Source organism: Trichechus manatus, unplaced genomic scaffold (genome assembly GCF_000243295.1).
Source record: "Trichechus manatus latirostris isolate Lorelei unplaced genomic scaffold, TriManLat1.0 scaffold00148, whole genome shotgun sequence".
NCBI lineage: Eukaryota > Metazoa > Chordata > Mammalia > Sirenia > Trichechidae > Trichechus > Trichechus manatus.
In genome coordinates this window covers 4,179,381-4,199,309 of record NW_004444084.1, presented here as the reverse complement: position 1 = coordinate 4,199,309, position 19,929 = coordinate 4,179,381, and the positions used below count along the sequence as shown (strand labels likewise).

The 19,929-nt window shown below is 41.5% G+C and overlaps 1 protein-coding gene across 1 annotated transcript in view; it reads left to right on the top strand.

The window, feature by feature from the left end:
* Positions 1-208: 208 nt before the first annotated feature.
* Positions 209-19,929, top strand: part of ARHGAP42 (Rho GTPase activating protein 42) — a 313,582-nt gene continuing 293,861 nt past the window's right edge. The window contains exon 1 of the mRNA XM_004385873.1: positions 209-362. Coding sequence (XP_004385930.1) covers positions 209-362 — 154 coding nt within the window. The remainder of the gene's footprint in view (positions 363-19,929) is intronic.

Genomic DNA, 19,929 nt, shown 5'->3' with positions numbered 1-19,929 from the left:
GGAGGAAGACTGAGCTTGGGGGCGTCCGCGCGCCGCGGGAGCCCGGCGCAGGCGGCGCGCGGGGGCCCGTTTCCTTTGCGCCTTCCCCTCGCGACCCGGCGCGTTCCCTGCGATCGCGCGTCCCCAGCGGTAGCCGCGGTCGCCGGCTGCCCTCGCCCTGACTGCCGGCCGGGACGTGTCCCCGGCCGCCGCTGGCAGTGCCTGTGCCATGGGGCTGCCCACTCTGGAGTTCAGCGATTCCTACTTAGACAGCCCGGATTTCAGAGAGCGCCTGCAGTGTCACGAGATTGAGCTAGAGCGAACCAACAAGTTCATCAAAGAGCTTATTAAGGACGGCTCTCTGCTCATCGGGGCGCTGAGGAGTAAGTAGGCTGGCGGGGCCGGGATGGCCGCCGGGGTCTGGAGGGTCCCCGCAGGGTGCGGGTCCGAGGGGTGGGACGGAGGAGCTTCTTTTGTTTGAATGGGTTTGGGGACAAAAGCTGAAGAGCTCCCCTGCTGGTGGCCAACAGAGTTTGTTCTTAAGTGTTCTTAGCTTATTTACTTCCATATCTACACAGAAGGGAAAGTTCTCCTAATGGGCACTGGAGTACCTCCTGAGGAAAGTCGTTCAAAGTCATCTTTTTGAATAACACTGCTGGAAATATGTTGAAAACTATTGCTGGTTTTTGTAAAGTTATTGTGCCTAGTTTTAACACCTAAAAAAGCTTTTTAAGGGAGATCAAGTTTAGGTCTTAGGATAAAATTAGGCTAGTTTATTTTAGAAAGAAAATATTAATTTCTTACGTAAGTTAGTGACTCTTCATTGGTTTCAGTCATTGAGTTGGCTTTTTTCTTTTTTAATACACATTTGCAGTTTTGCCCTTCGATAAGATGACTTAACAACGTGGGCCCAGTAGGTTTTATCGTATTGCAGGTTTTCTGGGCATCTTAATGTGTGGTTTGCATGGTGTATCAGGTGTTGGCGGAATCACTGGGGGTGGGAGTTTAGTGACATATGGTAAATCAGAACTTCCCAGATCTATTGAAGGCAAAGACTGCCCTTAGGGGCTTCTCCCACGCCCTTTCCCATATACTTCCTGAACAGCTTTTCTTTCCTCCCTCTGGCCCTCTCAGGGTCTTATCTTCTCTTTCAATTACTAAAACCTAAGAGAGTATCTGAAACTCATAGTTTCTCATACCGAGAATTGAGTGACTGAATGATAAGGCGTAACTTGTTCCTTTTCCCAAGAGGTATTTGCATTTTAATAGAGGCTTCTGAATGCTTTAGCCACTGAAGTGAAGCCACGGAATTTCTGGCCTCTGATAACGGAGTGAAAGAGCCCTGGTGGCACAGTGGTTAAAGAGCTCGGCTGCTAACTGAAAGGTCGGTGGTTTGAACCCACCAGTCCCTCAGCAGGAGAAAGATGTGGCAGTGCTCGCATAAAGATTACAGCCTTTGAAACCCTGTGAGGCAGTTCTGCTCGCCCTATAGGGTCTCTATAGGGTCGTCACTATGAGTTGGAATTGACTCGAAGGTAATGGGGTTGGATAACTGAGTGAATGAGCTATTTTCATGAAGTGGAGAGGCCTTGGGTGATCTGGCAATCCTGAAGGATATATTTCAGGGCAATATCTTTGTACCTGTCAAGTGCAAAGTCAGTAACAACATGATGGGGTTGTGTGTGTCTGAAACTGAGACAACGCTAGCATCTGATCTGTATTTTGAAGCATGTATCAGAGGTAATGATGGAGTTTAGCAAAATGTCTTGTGTAGAGTAGAAAATCAGTGTGCCCCTAAATCCTTTTTGTTTTATCCATCCCAAATACTAAAACATTTACTTATCATGTGTTACTTAACCAGGGTAAAGAAAATATGTTCTATGCCTGTATTCACTTAATTTCTGAATTTGAAGCTACTACTGATAACGGTGATCCACAATCAACACCCATGGAAGCAGCAGTCAAGAAATTCAAGGACTGATTGCATTGGGCAAATCTGCAAAAATCTGCTGTTAAAAAGCAAAGATGTCACCTTGAAGACCAAGGTGCACCTGACCCAAGCCATGGTGTTTTCAATTGCCTCATATGCATGTGAAAGCTGGACCGTGAATAAGGAGAACCGAAGTAGAATTGACGCCTTTGAGTTGTGATGTTGGTGAAGAATATTGAATATACCATGGACTGCCAAAAGAACAAAGAAATCTGTCTTGGAGTACGTACAGCCAGAATGTTCCTTGGAAGTGAGGATGGCAAGACTTTGTCTTACGTACTTTGGACATATTATCAGGAGGGATCAGTCCCTGGAGAGTGCCATCATGCTTGGTAAAGTAAAGGGTCAGCGAAAAAGAGGAAGACCCTCAATGAGAAGGATTGGCACAGTGGCTGCAACAATGGACTCAAGCATAATAATGATTGTGAGGATGATGCAGGACTGGGCAGTGTTTTGCTCTGTTGTACAGAGGGTGACTATGAGCTGGAACTGACTCAACAGTACCTAACAACAGCAACAACATCCATGAGTCAGAATCAACTCAAGGCATCTGGTATCCACTATCTGGCATCCCTGGGAGATGCAAAAGGTTAACGAGCTCATCTGCTAACTAAAAGTTTGGAGGTTTGAGCCCACCCAGAGATACCTCAGAAGAAAAGTCTGGCGGTCTGCTTCTGAAAAATCGGTCATTGAAAACTTGATGGAGCACAGTTCTCCTCCAGCACACATGGGGGTGCCATGAATCAGAATTGACTGGATGGCAACTGATTTATTCACTATCCATTTCAGGTTTTTAGCACTCTGCTGATATTTTTGTTAATAGTTAAATGATTTCTTAGTATAACCTTCTTTAGCTGACAATCAGTGATTCCTTTCTAAGTATCTTATACTATTTCCACCCTTGTTAATAACTTGTCTGTGGGAGTTTTTGCATGTACTTTCTTGGTTAATACACGCATGACTGTCTGTACCAGTAGGAGTCACACATCCTCCTCAAGCTATGGTTCAAGATGTAGGTTTCTTTAGTAGACTTTTTGGAGGAGTCCTTGTAAATGAAGATATTGAACTAGAAGATTTCAGTTTTAAGTAATATACGTAAGATGCTTAACATTTGAATGATTGCATTTAATATTCACATCCACTCTGACAAAAAGGCTGAGAGTTAATTTAAGTGAATTGAGCTATACCCTGTGGTTAAATTCTGTCAAATATTGTATGAGAACTGGCAAGTGGTTTCACCTCTCTGGGTCCTGCCTTCTCTGTGAAGAGAGGAAAATAAGCCCCACCTCTTTGGGCTGGTCTGAGTATTAAACATATAATGTAAAATGATTATTATGTGGAACTCATCATGTTGTTTTGGTATATTCCAAGCACTCAAATTGTAGTTGTTATTTATCCTCGTTTTAAAGATAAATCACCCCATAATGTTAAGTGATAAGTGATAGGCTCCTGTTAATAGAGCTAAGCCTGAAAATAGATTTCCTGATGTTTCTTATAGTATTTTCTCCACCATACTGAGTTTTTTTTTTTTTTAATGGTGCTTTAGGTGAAACTTTACAGAGCAAATTCGTTTCTCATTTAACAGTTTATACGCAAATTGTTTTGTGACATTGGTTGCAATCAGTACTCTCCCCTGCCACACCCTAACTCCCTGTTTCCACCCGTCCATTTTTCCTGTCCCTTCCTGCCTTCTCGTCACTGCTTTGGGCAAGTGTTGCCCTTTTGGTCTTGTATAGATGACTGAACCAAGAAGCACGTACCTTACGTATGTTATTGTTTGTTTTATAGACCTGTCTAATCTTTAGCTGAAGAGTGAACTTTGAGAGTGGCTTCAGTTCTGAGTTAAAAGAGGGTCTGGGGGCCATAGTCTCGAGGGTTCTTCCAGTCTCTGTCAGACCAGTAAGTCTGGTCTTTTTTTTTTTTTTTTTTTGTGAATTTGAATTTTGTTCTACCGTTTTCTCCCGCTCTGTCGGAGACCCGCTATTATGATCCCCGTCAGAGTGGTTGTTGCTTAGTAGCCGGGCACAGTCTAGTTCTTCTGGGCTCAGGCTGGTGGAGGCTGTGGTATCCACTATACTGAGTTTTTGATTCCTGTTCTTCTAAGACCAAGTTTAGGTGTGATGTTTGGATGAGGGCTGCATCAAGCTAAGCTCTAGGGTCTTTATTTTTGTTGGGAGGAGGTTTATTCCTACTTGATAGCAGATGTTGGGCAGGCTGGTGCTCGTTTAAAGGAAGTCTGCTTCATTAACTGTTATGGCATGGGTTCACCAAAGCCAAGAAGTACTATCATTTATGAAGTTAGTCTGAGCAGCTTGGGGCCCCATTCTATGGGACCTGAGATTTTGGTTGCTGTTGATCTCCATTATTTTGGAGACTGGTATAGTTAGTTTTGGTCATTTTAGACTGAAAGTTTTTGTTCAAGTTCCTGTCACCAGAAATATTAACTTTCACTGTTATCTGTGGATTTAAGCGTTTTGTCTCTGTATTGTAATAACTTTGGAATTTTCTTTTTTGCCCACCCGGTAAGTTCAGTGGCTTTATTTTCCATCTTACATCAAATCAGACATCTATAAAACATCTTAATTACCACTGGGATTATTTGTTCATTTTGTTAGTCCATATACACATCTAGTGAGAATGTTTTTGACACTACTGATGAATCGGGTTTTAGGTCATACTGTATGATTCAGAAGGAGCCCTGGTGGCACAGTGCAAAGTGTTGTTCCATGAACTTTGTACTTTTAACAGGTACTAGTCTTAAAACTTGAGTTGTGAAATCACAGACTGCCTTTGCTTATTGATTTTCTCCATTTTTGCACCACATTCACACATACTGAAAAGAAACATTTTGAAATGGATTTCTCATGTGATTTCCTGTTTACTTTTTCTTTTTATACGTTTGAGTTCAAAGAACCAACTTTAAGTGGAACGAGCTTTGTCCTTGCAAGAGCAGAAAAACAAAACAAAAAATCAAAGGGCAGAATTGTACTCACTGAATTGAACTGATTGGGTGGGGAGAGGATATCAACATTCTTTTCTCTGCCCTGCCCTGCAACATCTTGGCCCTTCTTCCTTATCACTGTCTCCTTCCTCTCTTTTCCTTAGGGTAGGGCTGCTCAGCTACTGTATTTGGTCTGCCTTTAACTTAGGATGTTTAAGATGTTTTCCTCAGCTGCTGACTCAAGGCAGCCCCTGCACAACAGAATGAAATGCTGTTGAGCCCTGCACATGATCGGTTGCAGATAGGACTGTTGTGATCCATAGAGTTTTCATTGGCTGATTTTCAGAAGATCACCATACCTTTTTCTTAAGCATTTAGGATAGTATTTCACAAGCTTGTTTCTCACACTTTTAAAGGAAAAAAAAAATGTTCATGGATTTTAATATAGATTTAATTATTTGTTGTGATAGTTAAATAAATATATATAAGCTTGAAACTGCATAATTTTTATGTTTGTAATATTCATACAATCTTAAAATCAAATCAGCTTACAAATTAACTATAAATAATACTGTAAAACTAATTCTGTAAAAGTAAAACTAAATCTGTATGCTGAGCAAATAATCTGAGATGCTGGACTATATGAAGAATGCAGCATCAGAACTGGAGAAATATTAACAACTTTCATTATGCAGATGACATAACCTTGCTTGCAGAAAGTGAAGAGGATTTGAAGCACTTACTGATGAAGATCAAAGACTACAGCCTTCAGTGTGGACTACATCTCAACATAAAGAAAATAAAAATCCTCACAACTGGACCAATAAGCAACATCATAATAAACAGAGAAAAGATTGAAGTTGTCAAGGATCTCATTTTACTAGGATCCACAATTAACACCCATGAAAGCAACAATCAAGAAATCAAATGATTTATTGCATTGGGCAAATTTGCTGCAAAAGACCTCTTTGAAGTATTAAAAAACAAAGATGTCATTCTGAGGACTAAAGTGCACCTGACCCAAGCCATGGTATTTTTAATTGCCTCATATGCATGTGAAAACTGAAGAAGAATAAGGAAGGTTGAAGAAGAATTGATGCATTTAAATTGTGGTGTTGGTGAAGAATATTGAATGTACCAGAAGAATGAACAAATCTGCCTTGGAAGAAGTGCAACTAGAATGCTCCTTAGAAGCTAGGGTGATGAGACTTTGTCTTACTTTGGACATGTAATCAGGAGGGATCAGTCTCTGGAGAAGGATGTCATGCTTGGTAAAGTAGAGGGTCAGCAAAAAAGACGAAGACCCTCAACGAAATGGATTGACACAGTGGCTGCAACAATGGGCTCAAACATAGCAGCGATTGTGAGGATGGCACAGGATCAGGCAGCATTTCGTTCTGTTTTATGTAGGGTGACTGTGAGTCGGAAACAACTCAATGGCACCTAACAACAAGAACAAAATAATAAAAACTTGTACTACGTTTAATTAATGGATGATGTTTTCTGAAACTAAATTTCCTCTCACACAAAGAGTGCTGATACTACCTTACGTGTTGTTGATGATTCATTTTCTCACTAATTTTCTCAGTTGGAACTGCATTTCTTCAAAATCTTCTTTCCTTGATGACAACCTTCCCACTATTCCAATCCTTTTGCCTCTGTTCTTGAAGCAGTAGTTCCTGGTGCTAGTGATCCATAACAAATAAGGAGGAAACCAAATCAAGTGGTAGAGCTTGGTTGCTTTAAGTTGATGATGGAGAATATGCAGACGTTATCCAGAAGGAAGCACTAAATTTCTCAAGGGTATCTACCACCAGTGTCCATAGACCTCAGGGTTGGAAAACATTGCTGTGCTGCACTAGTGATCTGGGGATTAGGTAGGTGTTTGTAAAAATGGCGTGGTGGTGGTGTCTGAACTCTCCCTTCACAAAGCGGAAGGAGGATCAAGATCAGTAGCCCAAGGCTGATTCCTGTGGGGCACAAGTCACACATGCCTCCTCTCTTCGAAATCTTTATCAATTCTGACACCAACTGTCTCTCCCACAGCACTGTCTACTTCTCTTTTGGGTTCGATAATTCATTGCAAGGCTACAGAAAATTCACAGACTGTACTCACGATTATGAGGTTTTTTAGGGAAGTAACAGGTTATAATTCAGGCTCAGGAACACTGCAGATGCAGTTCTTCCAACAGGATGGCCTCTTCCTAGCCATGCTTGCAGGCACACCTTTCCTTGGCCCTTGGCCTTTGCCCAGAGTCACTCAACATGAGTGACTGTCTGAGGGAGAGAAGTGCAGCTCAAAAGTGTAGGGTTTGGTTTAATAGAGAGGCGATGGAGGTAGCCAGTCAAGGAAGCAGGAAGCATGCTGTCTTCTGCTGCTGGGTCTCACTGTCTTTAGTGTTAACAGTTCTCTGTCTCCTGGGTCCAGGAGCTTTTCAGCACAGGGATCTCAGGTCAAAAGGATGTGGTGGCTTCTGGCTGTTCTTCTGTGGTGGTCGTGGGATCTTCTCCTTTCCTGCCTCTGGGGTGGCTGATTTCAAGCCTAGTGGAAAGGCAGAACTGACTGTCTTTGTCATCTAGTGCTGCTATAACGGAAATACCACAAGTGGATGGCTTTAACAAACAGAAGTTTATTTTCTCACAGTCTAGTAGGCTAGAAGTCCGAATTCAGGGCACCAGCTCCAGGGGAAGGCTTTCTCTCTGTTGGCTGTGGAGGAAGGTCCTTGTCATCAATCTTCACTCGGTCTAGGAGCATCTCCACACAGGCACCTCACGTCCAAAGGACGTGCTCTGCTCCCGGCACTACTTTCCTGGTGGTCTGAGGTCCCCTACTCTCTGCTTACTTCTCTTTCCTTTTATCTCTTGTAAGATAAATGTGATAAAGGCTATACCACAGGGAAACTCCCTTTACGTTGGATCAGGAATGTGACCTGAGTAAGGGTGTTACATCCCACCTTAATCCTCTTTAACATAACCCAGTCTTGCATCATTAACTACAAGCAGAGAGAGGGTTTACAACACATAGGAAAATTACATCAATCACGAAATGGAGGGCAACCACACAATACTGGGAATCATGGCCTAACCAAGTTGACACATATTTTTGGGGGACATAGTTCAATCTATAATACTGACCAGTCCCTTTAGTGGGCCACAATTACCCTGTCACACAGTCCTGCCCAGTCACTTGGGTGGGAGTTACAAGAACCTGGTGAGAAAACCCACACAAAAGTGATCCATCGCACTGCAGGCCACCCCCTGGCTTTTCTAGCCATGATTCTTTCATACTTGGGGGCATCACTTCCTCCTCCCAATCATTTCACCAGTCCAAAACAGTCATTAACAACTAATCCTTCAGTAGGGCAAAAAGCACTAAGGGTGAGGTTACTAAGTTACCAGCCATTCAGGTCTGCTGCAGTTGTCCACGTGACCTGGTCAGGTTCTCCAAGTCATCTTGTCTTCACTCTTCCTGGACTCTGATAAAATTTGACCGAGAGAAGATTATTCCCTTGCTCTGAGCCTCATGAGGTATCAGCATAGCAAAACCTTTAAGGGACTTTAGGTTCAGCCACTGTACTCCAGTCCAGCAGTGCCTCCCGCTTAGTCCACTCTTTCACACTTACAGCTTGTACAATTAGTTTTTACAGTCACAGTTAACCCTGTTAACAATCAACACTCACAACTGACTCATATAATCCTATCAACATCTTCCCCACCCCCTTTCCCCAGACCCATCAGGAAAAGAGGAAACTATTCAGTGGGGGATTCTCCCTGGTCCCCTCATTTAATGTAAGCACACTCATGAATGCATGTAAGCCAGCCACTTCAAGCCTTTATCTCCCCCCATTTTAGATAGCCAATGTTTAAACTGCTCATCCCTGGCAAACCAGTACTCTGAGGAGATACGCATGTTCCTTGGTCTTGAAGAGTCTTCTGTTTTGGTTGGAATTTTGAGCATCTGCATCCATAAGTAAAGTCCAGTCCAGAGCAAGCCGTCAAATTGCAGCAGTGTACACCAGCTCATGGTGTCAAACATCTTTCTCTTTGGTTGGGTTCTGGTCACCTCATCCCTAGCCATCCAAGCTAGGTCACAATGGGTAGCAGCCTTAGGCTCAAGAGTTCACACACACCTCCTGGCACTTCAGACAGCCCCTTTACACTCTCTCATCCCTAGCCCCTATGGACTGGGACAACAGGTGTCAGTGGAACATGTCCAAATTCATCCCGTCTCTTCATTGCTGCATTCAGCTCATTGAGTGGACCCAGGTGGTCACCACAAGTGAGCAGACCAAGCTGTCTACTCACTGGCTTCCTTCAACTTCCAGTCCTGGAAGGGGGCTCCTTCTGAAGAACACTGACTTTTCTTGCCTTGATGCATCCAACAGCAAACCACCTGATTGAAATTCAAAAAGCAAAACAGTCAGTGTTTTTTCTGTAGGTCCTTCCTTCAAAGGCAAATCTCTAGTTCTCTCAGCAGTTCTAGGTGGTTGTGCATGTCTTTTCAAATGCAAATTTATGGTGGGGCTTGGGTATACACAGGGCTTTTGCATTCAAACAGTCTGTGTCTCCGTTGGGCAAATCCTAGTTCCCTTTTAGCATATCCAGTCAAGTATTGGCTGAAGGCAGAGTCACATGCTCTCTGTAATCTATAATACCCAGTATTCATTTCTGTCATACATTTAGGTCTGTTTTACAACACTAGGTAGGAGAAACATTCAATATCCATAGTATATTCAATTAAATGCATAATCCTAAACACATAACCATTTTTAAAAACATTCCAGTTGCATCTTCTCTTTTCCACACCTTAAATGTCTTCCCATTCATATGCTTATGGCCTTGGACCTCTGGCTTGGTGGAACTAGTAGACCCTGGCCCCCTATCCTGCTTATCTGGCCTGGCTTTGGCTTGAAGCTTTTCTCCCTTCGGCTACAGCATAACATTCCTTTCAGCCATTAAAGGTAACAACAACCAAAGTAATCATCTAAGAATCAAAAATTTCACTTCTCAGGCTTCATTGTTCTTTTTCTTACAAAGTTCCATGCTCCCATGAGTCTGGAGCCATTGCAAAGAATCTGCTTCTGACACCAACTGTAAAAATGGCGTGGAGTCAGTGTCTGATCTGTCTCTTCACAAGGGGAAAAGAGAATCAAGATCAACAGCCCAAGGCTGATTCCTATGAGACAGAGGTCACACATGCCTCCTCTCTCTGCAATCTTTACCAATTCTGACACCAGCCGTCCTTCCCGTGGCACTGTCCAGTCTGCTGGGTTCGATAATTCATTGCAGTGGCCACACAAAACTCACAGACCATACTCATGATTATGGGGTTTATTAGAGGAGTAACAGGCTTCAATTCAGGTTCAGGAACACTCAGGATACAGTTCTTTCATTAGGACAGCCTCTTCCCAGCTGTGCTCGTAGGCACACCTCTCCCTGGCCGTCTCCAGCTGCCAGGTCTCTGCTGCCAGGTCTCACTGTCTTTAGTGTTACAGCATTCTGTCTCCTGGGTCTAGAAGCTTCTCAGCACAGGGATCCTGGATCAAAAGGACGTGCTGACTCATGGCTGTTCTTCCTTGGTGATTGTGGGATGTTTTGCTTCCCTGCCTCTTGGTTGCTCATTTCAAGCCCAGCTGGATAGCAAACTGACCAATCCCTTTGGTGGGCCACAATTACTGTATCACACAGTCCTGCCCAATCACTTGGGTGGGAGTTGTAAGACCATGGCAAGAAAGGCCACACAAAAGCTATCCATTGCACTGCAGTGTTCATAATGAAAGAAAACTCTAAATGCAAAGCCGTCATTGAAATGTCTTAGAAAGGTGAGGTATCTCTTCCTTCCATTTGTTGTTGCACAAACACACCTTTGCCTTCATTCACTTGGTTTTTCACTTCAAGCCAGTCTCTACTTTTGCATGTATGCTGCTAGGTTTTTGGTGGCACATAACATGCATACCAGTTGCTGTCCAGTTAACTCAGGGCAACCTCATGTGTGTCAGAGTACAACTGTGCTCCATAGGGTTTTCAATGGCTTATTTTTCAGGGAAGGAATTAAATAAGATGGAAAAAGAGAGAGACATGTTTAAGTAATTTGAAAAACTTTACATAATTATACACTATTTACTTGGTCATTCTTTAGTTTTTAGTGAGAACTGCTATTGTTTTAGGCTATTTTGGTTATTTAAATTTGCACCTAGGTTTTATTTAGTTTCCTGTTTATTCTTGACGTAGATTCTTGTTTATTCTGCAAGAGCTCCTTCACTGCTGCTTATTCCACCAAGGTCGTTTTGCTTGTTTAGTGGGCAACCTAATCAAAGGTATGGATGTGTAATTACCTCAACCATTCATTTGGTTCTTAGAGTCATTAGAATTTGAGTTAAATGAGCAGAAGTAACTGCATCTTTCAAATGAACTGTAATTAATTTTAGGAACCAGTAGGTTAGGAATGTGGTGCTGTGAGGTTCTGCTTCAGAGACATGTTACAAGTAAAAGCAGTTACGTTTATGTTAATTTAAATGGGAGTCCTGGCACGCGTCAAAATGAAATTAAATTGGTCTGGCTGATTACTCCCATTTACCTCTCTTCCCATGCTGTACGATGAGGTTAATAGAAGCCCTTCAACAGTATTTTTATTTCCCCTAGATTTCCATTTTCAGCAGGTAGTAACTGAGGGGCTGTCCTGTGTTAGAAGGTCAGGGAATGAGTTCCTGGGGGAACAGAAAACCATTCCTGTCTAGTGGAGAAGACCGGCTTAGAAATAACCACCTTAAACACCGCCTCCTCTTACGGTTATTTATAATCCACGTACTCCAAGAGTGCAGAAAACTCGGATAATCACTCAGCTTTAAGTCACTGAAAAGCTGCTTTAACAAACATCCTTCAATTATTAAGATTTCTTAGAGCCTAGTGGTAATTGTGTTAATAATGATGCTTAAGCATTCTTCAGATTATATAACACTAATAAAGCTGACATTCAGTATTGCTTTGGTGTTCAGTATAAAGTAATGTATATACTGAGAGTGGAAAAGCTTTTCTCTAGATGTATAAATAGAAATATTAGATTAAAAAATTCTGAATATTACGCTGCATACAGAACATATTAGAAAACAATAAAATGTTTATTATGGATAGGTAAGAAAGGGTGAGGGAAGAGGGCTTAGTCTTTTTCACCAACATTTTCCTTGCCAGAGCTGTGATTGCCACCTGTTGTGGCCCCAGCCATCCCTGCTGTCTGGGCAGTAATTTCTGCTCATTTTAGCCTTCTAGGAAGGTGTCTGCATCCCCCGGCCCCACCTACTGCCTGTCAGTTTTAGCTTTGCAGCTCTGCCAGTCTTCCCTTTTCCTCTAGTCTGCTGAACCTCTGCCTACTGTCTAATAATCGTTGTAGCATATCCCCAGTGGATTGGGCCTGATCAACCAAGGACTTGACTACCTGTTTCTTGCTGATATTCATCCTGAAAATGTAAACCACTTACTGAGCACCTGGCTCTCTAGTGCAGGTCCCATCTATTGCAGCTGCCATATACTGAATTACAGTGGCTGCTTTTTGTATAACCACAGCAACTTAGGTAACATTTGTTCATCTTAATGGTCCTTGAAGTAAAGGAAACGGGGCAGGATGATAACAGCACAGTCAGTAGAAATGTAATTATTTTAACAGTCTTGTCTTTGGCCGCCACCACTGCCACCAGTTGTCATCAAGTCAGTTCTGACTCATAGTGACCCCAGGTGTGTCAGAGTAGAACTGTGCTCCATAGGGTTTTCAGTGGCTGATTTTTTGGATGTAGATTGCCAGGCCTTACTTCTGGGGCACTCTGGGTGGGCTGTAAGTGCCAACCTTTCAGTTAGCAGCTGAACATCTTAACAGTTTGGGCCACCCAGGGACTCTTGTCTTTGACCAGGTGAATATAAGCTTTAGCGTGGATATTTCTGGTAGTATGAATACTTTGTAGGATTACATGTAACTGGAGTATTTAGTTAATCAGAGTACTCAATTCATATCTGCAGTATTCTGATTTTATTATCAAGAATCCAAATATAATGCTGAAGAAAGTGTTACAGTGAGACACATATACATACAACACTGTAGGGGATGAGTTTGGACTCAAAAAGTGAATTGTGGAGTAGTAAGAAACTTTATAGTGGCTAGTGATCGGCCAGTTTTTTTCCAATTTATTTCCTTTTTTCAGAGTTGTGTATGTAGGAAAGAAGAAAATTAAGCCTCAGTTTTCTAAGATTTTCTGTCTTTTGTTTTAGATGATTTCTTTCAAGATAATTAACTCTTAGACAAATAGTCGTAATATATTTTATAGTGGATTTTTTAGTTCAGGTTTTTAGATTCTATGCTAAAAGTCTCCATTCTTAATGGTATTTTAAAAAATACAACCCCTACCAAAAAACAAAAAACCAAACCCACTGATGTCCAGTTGATTCTGACTCATAATGACCCTATAGGAAAGAGTAGAGTCACCCCATAGGGTTTCCTAGGTTATAAGTCTTTACAGAAGCAGACTACCACATCTTTCTCCCTTGGAGCAGCTAGTAGGTTCTAACCACTGACCTTCTGGTTAGCAGATGAGCCCTTTAACCACTGCACCACCAGGGCTTTTAAAAAAAAATGCCAAAACATGACATTATTTTTTATGTTGTTGCTTTATCTGATTTGGCTGATTAATCTGGTAAAATGGGAAGATGTGTTGTATTTTGTGAGGGACTGGGAACCATCCTGGGATTGTTGTCAGTGTCAGGTGATATGAAAAAAAAATCAGAAAAAATGTTCCTTGCCATATTAATAGTAATCTCCCTGAATCTTGGCTTTACTCTGGGAGAAAGCAGACAGACACAGAATGATACCCCATCATTTGGAGCAGACACATCCCTCAGTAGTGAAATTTCTGATAGTTTCTCAATGTCATACTGTCTGCTAGTTTATGAAAAACATGCCAAATGGTATTCCCTCCGGTATAAACATGCACTGGAACTTATCCAAATGAAAGACCCAGCTTCAGTTCTCTCTTTAGTACACGGAGGAAGTGATGATTTAATTTGGAAAACTGGTATGTTTTTGTGTGTGGGGGGAGTGGTAAGACACTAATGGAAATAAGTTTTCTGCGTGGTATACTATTTCTTTCCAAATGGGAGCGGGGTAAATTGATTTTACTTTGCCATGGTGAGAATTTTCTCTTTTTCGTTTATTTAATTTCCTTATTGCTTAAAATATCTGAATGAAAGAAATGGTAAATAAAAAAAGGGAGTGGAGGTGGTAGTGGGAAGGGATACCAGGGAGAAGCAAATTAAAAGTAAAACAATTTAAGTATTAAATCAATAATGTTAGAAAAGGTCACTGACATGAGAGACTTACGTGAGACTTCGTGTACCATTGAAGAAAAGGTTACTTTTTAAAAATTTTTGTGCTTTAAGTGAAAGCTTACAATTCAAGTTAGTCTCTTGTACAAAAATTTATACGTACATTGTTATGTGACCCTTGTTGCTGTCCCTATACTGTGACAGCACACTCCTCCTTTCCACCCTGGATTTCCCATGTCCATTCAGCCAGCTCCTGACCCTCTCTGCCTTCTCATCTCGCCTCTGGACAGGAGCTGCCCATTTAGTCTCATGTATTTACTTGAGCTAAGAAGCACATTCTTCACAAGTATCATTTTATGTCTCATATTCCAGTCTAATCTTTGTCTGACGAGTTGGCTTCAGGAATGGTTTTAGTTTTGGGCTAACAGAGTCCGGGGGCCATGTCTTCCAGGATCTCTCAATCTCACTCAAACCATTAAGTCTGGTCTTTTTACTAGAATTTGAGTTCTGCACCTCACTTTTCTCCTGCTCCATCAGGGACTCTCTGTTGTGTTCCCTGTCAGGGCAGTCACTGGTGGTAGCCGGGTACCATCTAGTTCTTCTGGTCTCAGGCTGATGAAGTTTCTGGTTTATGTGGCCCTTTCTGTCTCTTGGGCTAATACTGACCTTGTGTCTTTGGTGTTCTTCATTTTCCTTTGCTCCAGGTGGGTTGGGACCAATTAATGCATCTTAGATGGAAAAGGTTACTTTTGACACGGGAAATCAAAGGAATATGAGACTAGCCTTCCAACTGTTTTAAAAGTTGCTTGGGGATGACCTGGGGGAGATGGTTCCCATTAAAAATTGCCAACATAAGAGATACTAGGAGGACCTGTCGTTTGGGGAAGATTTGAGAAAGCGGTGTATCCGTGAAAAAATGATATCAACATATGAGTTAATGAAATAAACAAAACCAAACGATTTGTCATCAAGTCAATTCCAACTCATGGCGACCCCATTTGTTGCTGGGTTTTCATGGCTGTGACCTTTTGGAAGCAGATCACCAGGCCTTTCTTCACCCTTGGGTAGGTTCGAACCACCAGCCTTTTGGTTAGTAGCCCAGCACATAACTCTTTGCACCATCTAGGAACTCCTTATGAGGTAATAGGAAATGACTTTTCAAGATGCTTCCTGACTGCTTGTCAATCCCGCTTTTCCTCAGTGGCCCTTTCTAACGTTATTTCTTCCTCAAGATCCCAGCTGTACCACTGCACCCTTTTCTCAGTATGTGATATGCTTAATTCTTCTTTTTTCATTTTATTTCTTCTGTCTTTCTCTTGAGAGGGCAGCAGTGGTTCAGTAGAATTCTCATCTCCCATACAGGAGACTCAGGTTCCTGGCCAATGCACCTTATGTGTAGCCACCACTTGTCAGTGGAAGATTGCTTGTTGCTATCATGTTGAACAGGTTTCAGTGAGCTTCCATACTAAGGCAGACTAGGAAGAAAGCCCTGGTGATCCGCTCCCTAAAAATCAGCCAGTGAAAACCCTATAGATTGCAATGGTCCGATCTGCAACCAATCATGGGAATGGGTAGAAGACCAGACAGTGTTTCATGCAGTTGTGCATGGGGTTGCCATGAGTCAGGGGCTGACACCAGCACAGCGAGTAATAATATAATAACCTTCTCTTAAATGTTGGCCGTGCATGAGGATTCCTGCTCAGCCCTTTTACTGTTTGCTTTCTGTTATGGGTTGAATTATGTCCCCCAAAAATATGTGTTGTAAATCCTAACCTCTGTGCCTGTGGTTGTAATCCCATTTAGGAATGGGTTGTCTTTGTTAATGAGGCAGGATTAGTGTAAGGTGTATCTTGAGTCAATCTCTTTTGAGATATAAAAGATAAAACAAGTGAGCAGAGGAGGCATGGCGTAAGATAGATACCAAGAAACATGGAGATCTCCAAGGAACCAGGGAGCAGAATCTGAAGAGACACGGACCCTCCTCCAGAGCTGACAGAGAGAGAAAGCCTTCTCCTCAAGCCGGCCCTCTGAATTTGGACTTCTAAACTCCTAAACTGAGAAAATAAATTTCTGTTTGTTAAAGCCATCCATTTGTGGTATTTCTGTTGTAGCAGCACTAGATAACTAAGACACTTTCCTTGTGTGATAACATCTGCTCCCAGGGCTGAAGCCCTGACCTCATTTTCCTGAGCTCTGGGCCTGATTTTCACCAGCCTACTAGATTTAACCACCTGGATGTGCTTCAAGCATCTCAGACTTAGTACGTCAGAAATGAAGTTCTTCTTTCCTCTGCAGCTTCTTCTCTTTTGTTCAGTTTTATCCTCATCCACCTGATCAGTTTATTGAGAAACATCTGAGTCCTTTTTTTATTTAATAATTTATTAAAATTTTTTTTTGTTTTTGAGAATATACACAGCAGAACATACACAAATTCAGCAGTTTCTACATGTGCAGTTCAGTGACATTAATTACATTCTTTGATTTGTGCAACCATTCTCACTTTCCTTTTCTGAGTTGTTCCTCTCCCATTAACATAAACTCACTACCCCCTTAGTTTCTGAGTTTTTCTTAACTTTTCCCATTTGTTTACCCCACCCAGAGCCTACATTCAGTTAGTCCTGCAGTTTTATACCCCAGATTATCTTAAATTTGATTTTCTCTGCCCAGATTAATATTCACTGTTTAGCTGTTTATTATATTTTACTTAGTCCTGAATATAAGCTTTTAGGTGCCAAGGATATTTGTATTCTAATCAGCTCTTACCATGTTGTGGGTACTTAGTAACTCCTGAACACCAGCCAATTTATATTTTACCAGGAGGAGCGTGGTATGGAAGAGCATTTTGTATACCTGTTAAGTGAATGAACCAGTGAATGGGGACTGCAACTATGCTATTTAATATTGCTATCAGCAGGCTTTAGAGTTAATGCACTGGTATGTGTGAACTGACTCATGGGACTGGGTAATTTAGTGGACAAGCATCCCTAGGTGGCGCAAATGGTTTGCACCTGACTACTAACCTAGAGGTTCGCGGTTCAAATCCACCCAACAGTACCACAGAAGAAAGGTCAGGTGATCTGCTTCCGTTAAGACTACAGCGAAGAAAACCCTTTGGAGCAGTTCTATTCTGTAACACATGGGGTCGACATGAGTTGAAATCAACTCGATGCCAGTGAGTTTGGTTTCTTGAATCTACTGGACAGCAGACCGCACCCGGTGTTTGAACTTCATTCCAGTGCTGGTGCTGCCACTAACTAGTGGTGTGGGTACAAGCCATTTGTCCCAGGCTGCATTTTCATCAAATAATGGGAGTAATATTTGCCCTATATTCCTTGTGTGGTTTTTGGGTAGGCCAATGGAAAGAATGCACTATAACATAATATAGTAATATAACATTAGTTTAATTTACTTTTAGAAGGATCATTGTAATCCTGTCTAATAATTTTAGCTTTTTTCAAGACTTAAGTTTATTACAGATTCTTGTAAATGGTATTACCATTTCGGTAGAAGTGAGAAAGTATTGAAGTGGAAGTGCTATAAGCGAATATTAAAGCATGGGCTTGTTTGATTCCCAAATTAAATTTATGTGGTAGGAAATGATTCTAAGATGTGGCATGGTTTTTACCCCCCCCCCCTTTTTTTTTTAAGCAAATAAATCATAGATCTACCTTGATCTAGAAACCGAGAAAAGATTAGGTTGACATTTAGGGATGATGAACAGGCAGTACAGATTTTGATACTTTATGGATATATCTACTACTGCTTTCATTCTGCTAGGTAAGGTCAGTGGCATAAAAAAAGTTACTAAAAATGATGATCACAACTTGCACTTCTGAGGAGAGAAATAGATAGTTGGGTAATTTCACAAAATGTAACAGGTCAGACTTTACAAATGAGAGAATTTTTTTTTTCCACACTGATTTCTGCATTGAAGGCAGAAACTGGCTTAGAAAAGCCCTTTCTTAGGTGTCTCTTAGGCTGCACAGAGGTTTTGTAAATGTAATTATGTTTGAAGTGAGATCATCCTGGTGATTGCTGGTAAGACGAGAAAATGATGAAACTGGTAGGGTGTTGCTAGAGGACCTGGGGGCAGCAAATTATGGGGAAAAAAGCATTACAAAAGAGATAAAGAGGAGGATTCATTTGGCTCAGAGAAAAAATTGAATTGAGCCATTTAGCTGGTTGATCCAAGAAAAGTGGTGTGACGGACTTGTTGTCAGAAATGTCAAGAGAGAATACTTGGATTGTACCCTCATGAAATTGAATGCATAAACATCGATATCCTAGGCATTAGTGAGCTGAAATGGACTGGTATTGGCCATTTTGAATCGAACAATCGTATGGTCAACTATGTCAGGAATGATAACCTGAAGAGGAATGGCGTTGCATTCATCATCAAAAAGAACTTTTCAAGATCTATCCTGAAGTACAACACTGTCAGTGATAGGCTAATATCCATACACCTATAAGGAAGACCAGTTAATATGATTATTATTCAAATTTACGCACAAGCACTAAGGCCAAAGATGAAGAAACTGAAGATTTTTACCAACTTCTACAGTCTGAAATTGATTGAACATGCAATCAGGATGCATTGATAATTACTAGAGATTGGAACGCGAAAGTTGGAAACAAAGAAGGATCAGTAGTTGGAAAATATGGCCTTGGTGATAGAAACGATGCCGGAGATTGAATGGTAGAATTTTGCAAGACAAACAACTTCTTCATTGCAAATACCTTTTTTTTACTAACATAAATGACGACTCTACACGTGGACCTTGCCAGATGGAATACACAGGAATCAAACTGACTACATCTATGGAATGAGACGATGGAAAAGCTCAATATCATTAGTCAGAACAAGGTCAGGGGCCGACTGTGGAACAGACCATCAATTGCTCGTACGCAAGTTCAAGCTGAAACTGAAGAAAATTAGAACAAGTCCACAAGAGCCAAAGTACGACCTTGAGTATAAAAAAAAAAACCCGTTGCCGTGGAGTCAGTTTCAACTGATAGTGACACTATAGGACAGAGTAGAACTGCCCCACAGAGTTTCCAAGGAGCACCTGTTGGATTCAAACTGCCGACCTTTTGGTTAGAAGCTGTAGCACTTAACCACTACATCACCAGGGTTTCCACCTTGAGTATATCCCACCTGAATTTAGAGACCATCTCAAGAATAGATTTGATGCGCTGAACACTAATGACTGAAGACCAGACGAGTTGTGGAATGACAGCATACATGAAGAAAGCAAGAAGTCATTAAAAAGACAGGAAAGAAAGAAAAGACCAAAGTGGATGTCAGAAGAGACTCTGAAGCTTGCTTTTGAACGTCGAGTAGCTAAAGCAAAAGGAAGAAATGATAAAGTAAAAGAACTGAACAGAAGATTTCAAAGGGTAGCTCGAGAAGACAAAGTAAAGTATTATAATGACATGTGCAAAGACCTGGAGGTAGAAAACCAACAGGAAAGAACATGCTTGACATTTCTCAAGCTGAAAGAATTGCAATATTGAAGGATTCTATGGGGAGAATATTAAACGACACAGGAAGCATCAAAAGAAGATGGAAGGAATACACAGAATCATTATACCAAAAAGAATTGATCAACGTTCAGCCATTTCAAGAGGTAGCATATGATTAGGAACTGATGGTACTGAAGGAAGAAGTCCAAGCTGTACTGAAGGCATTGGTGAAAAACAAGTCTCCAGGAAT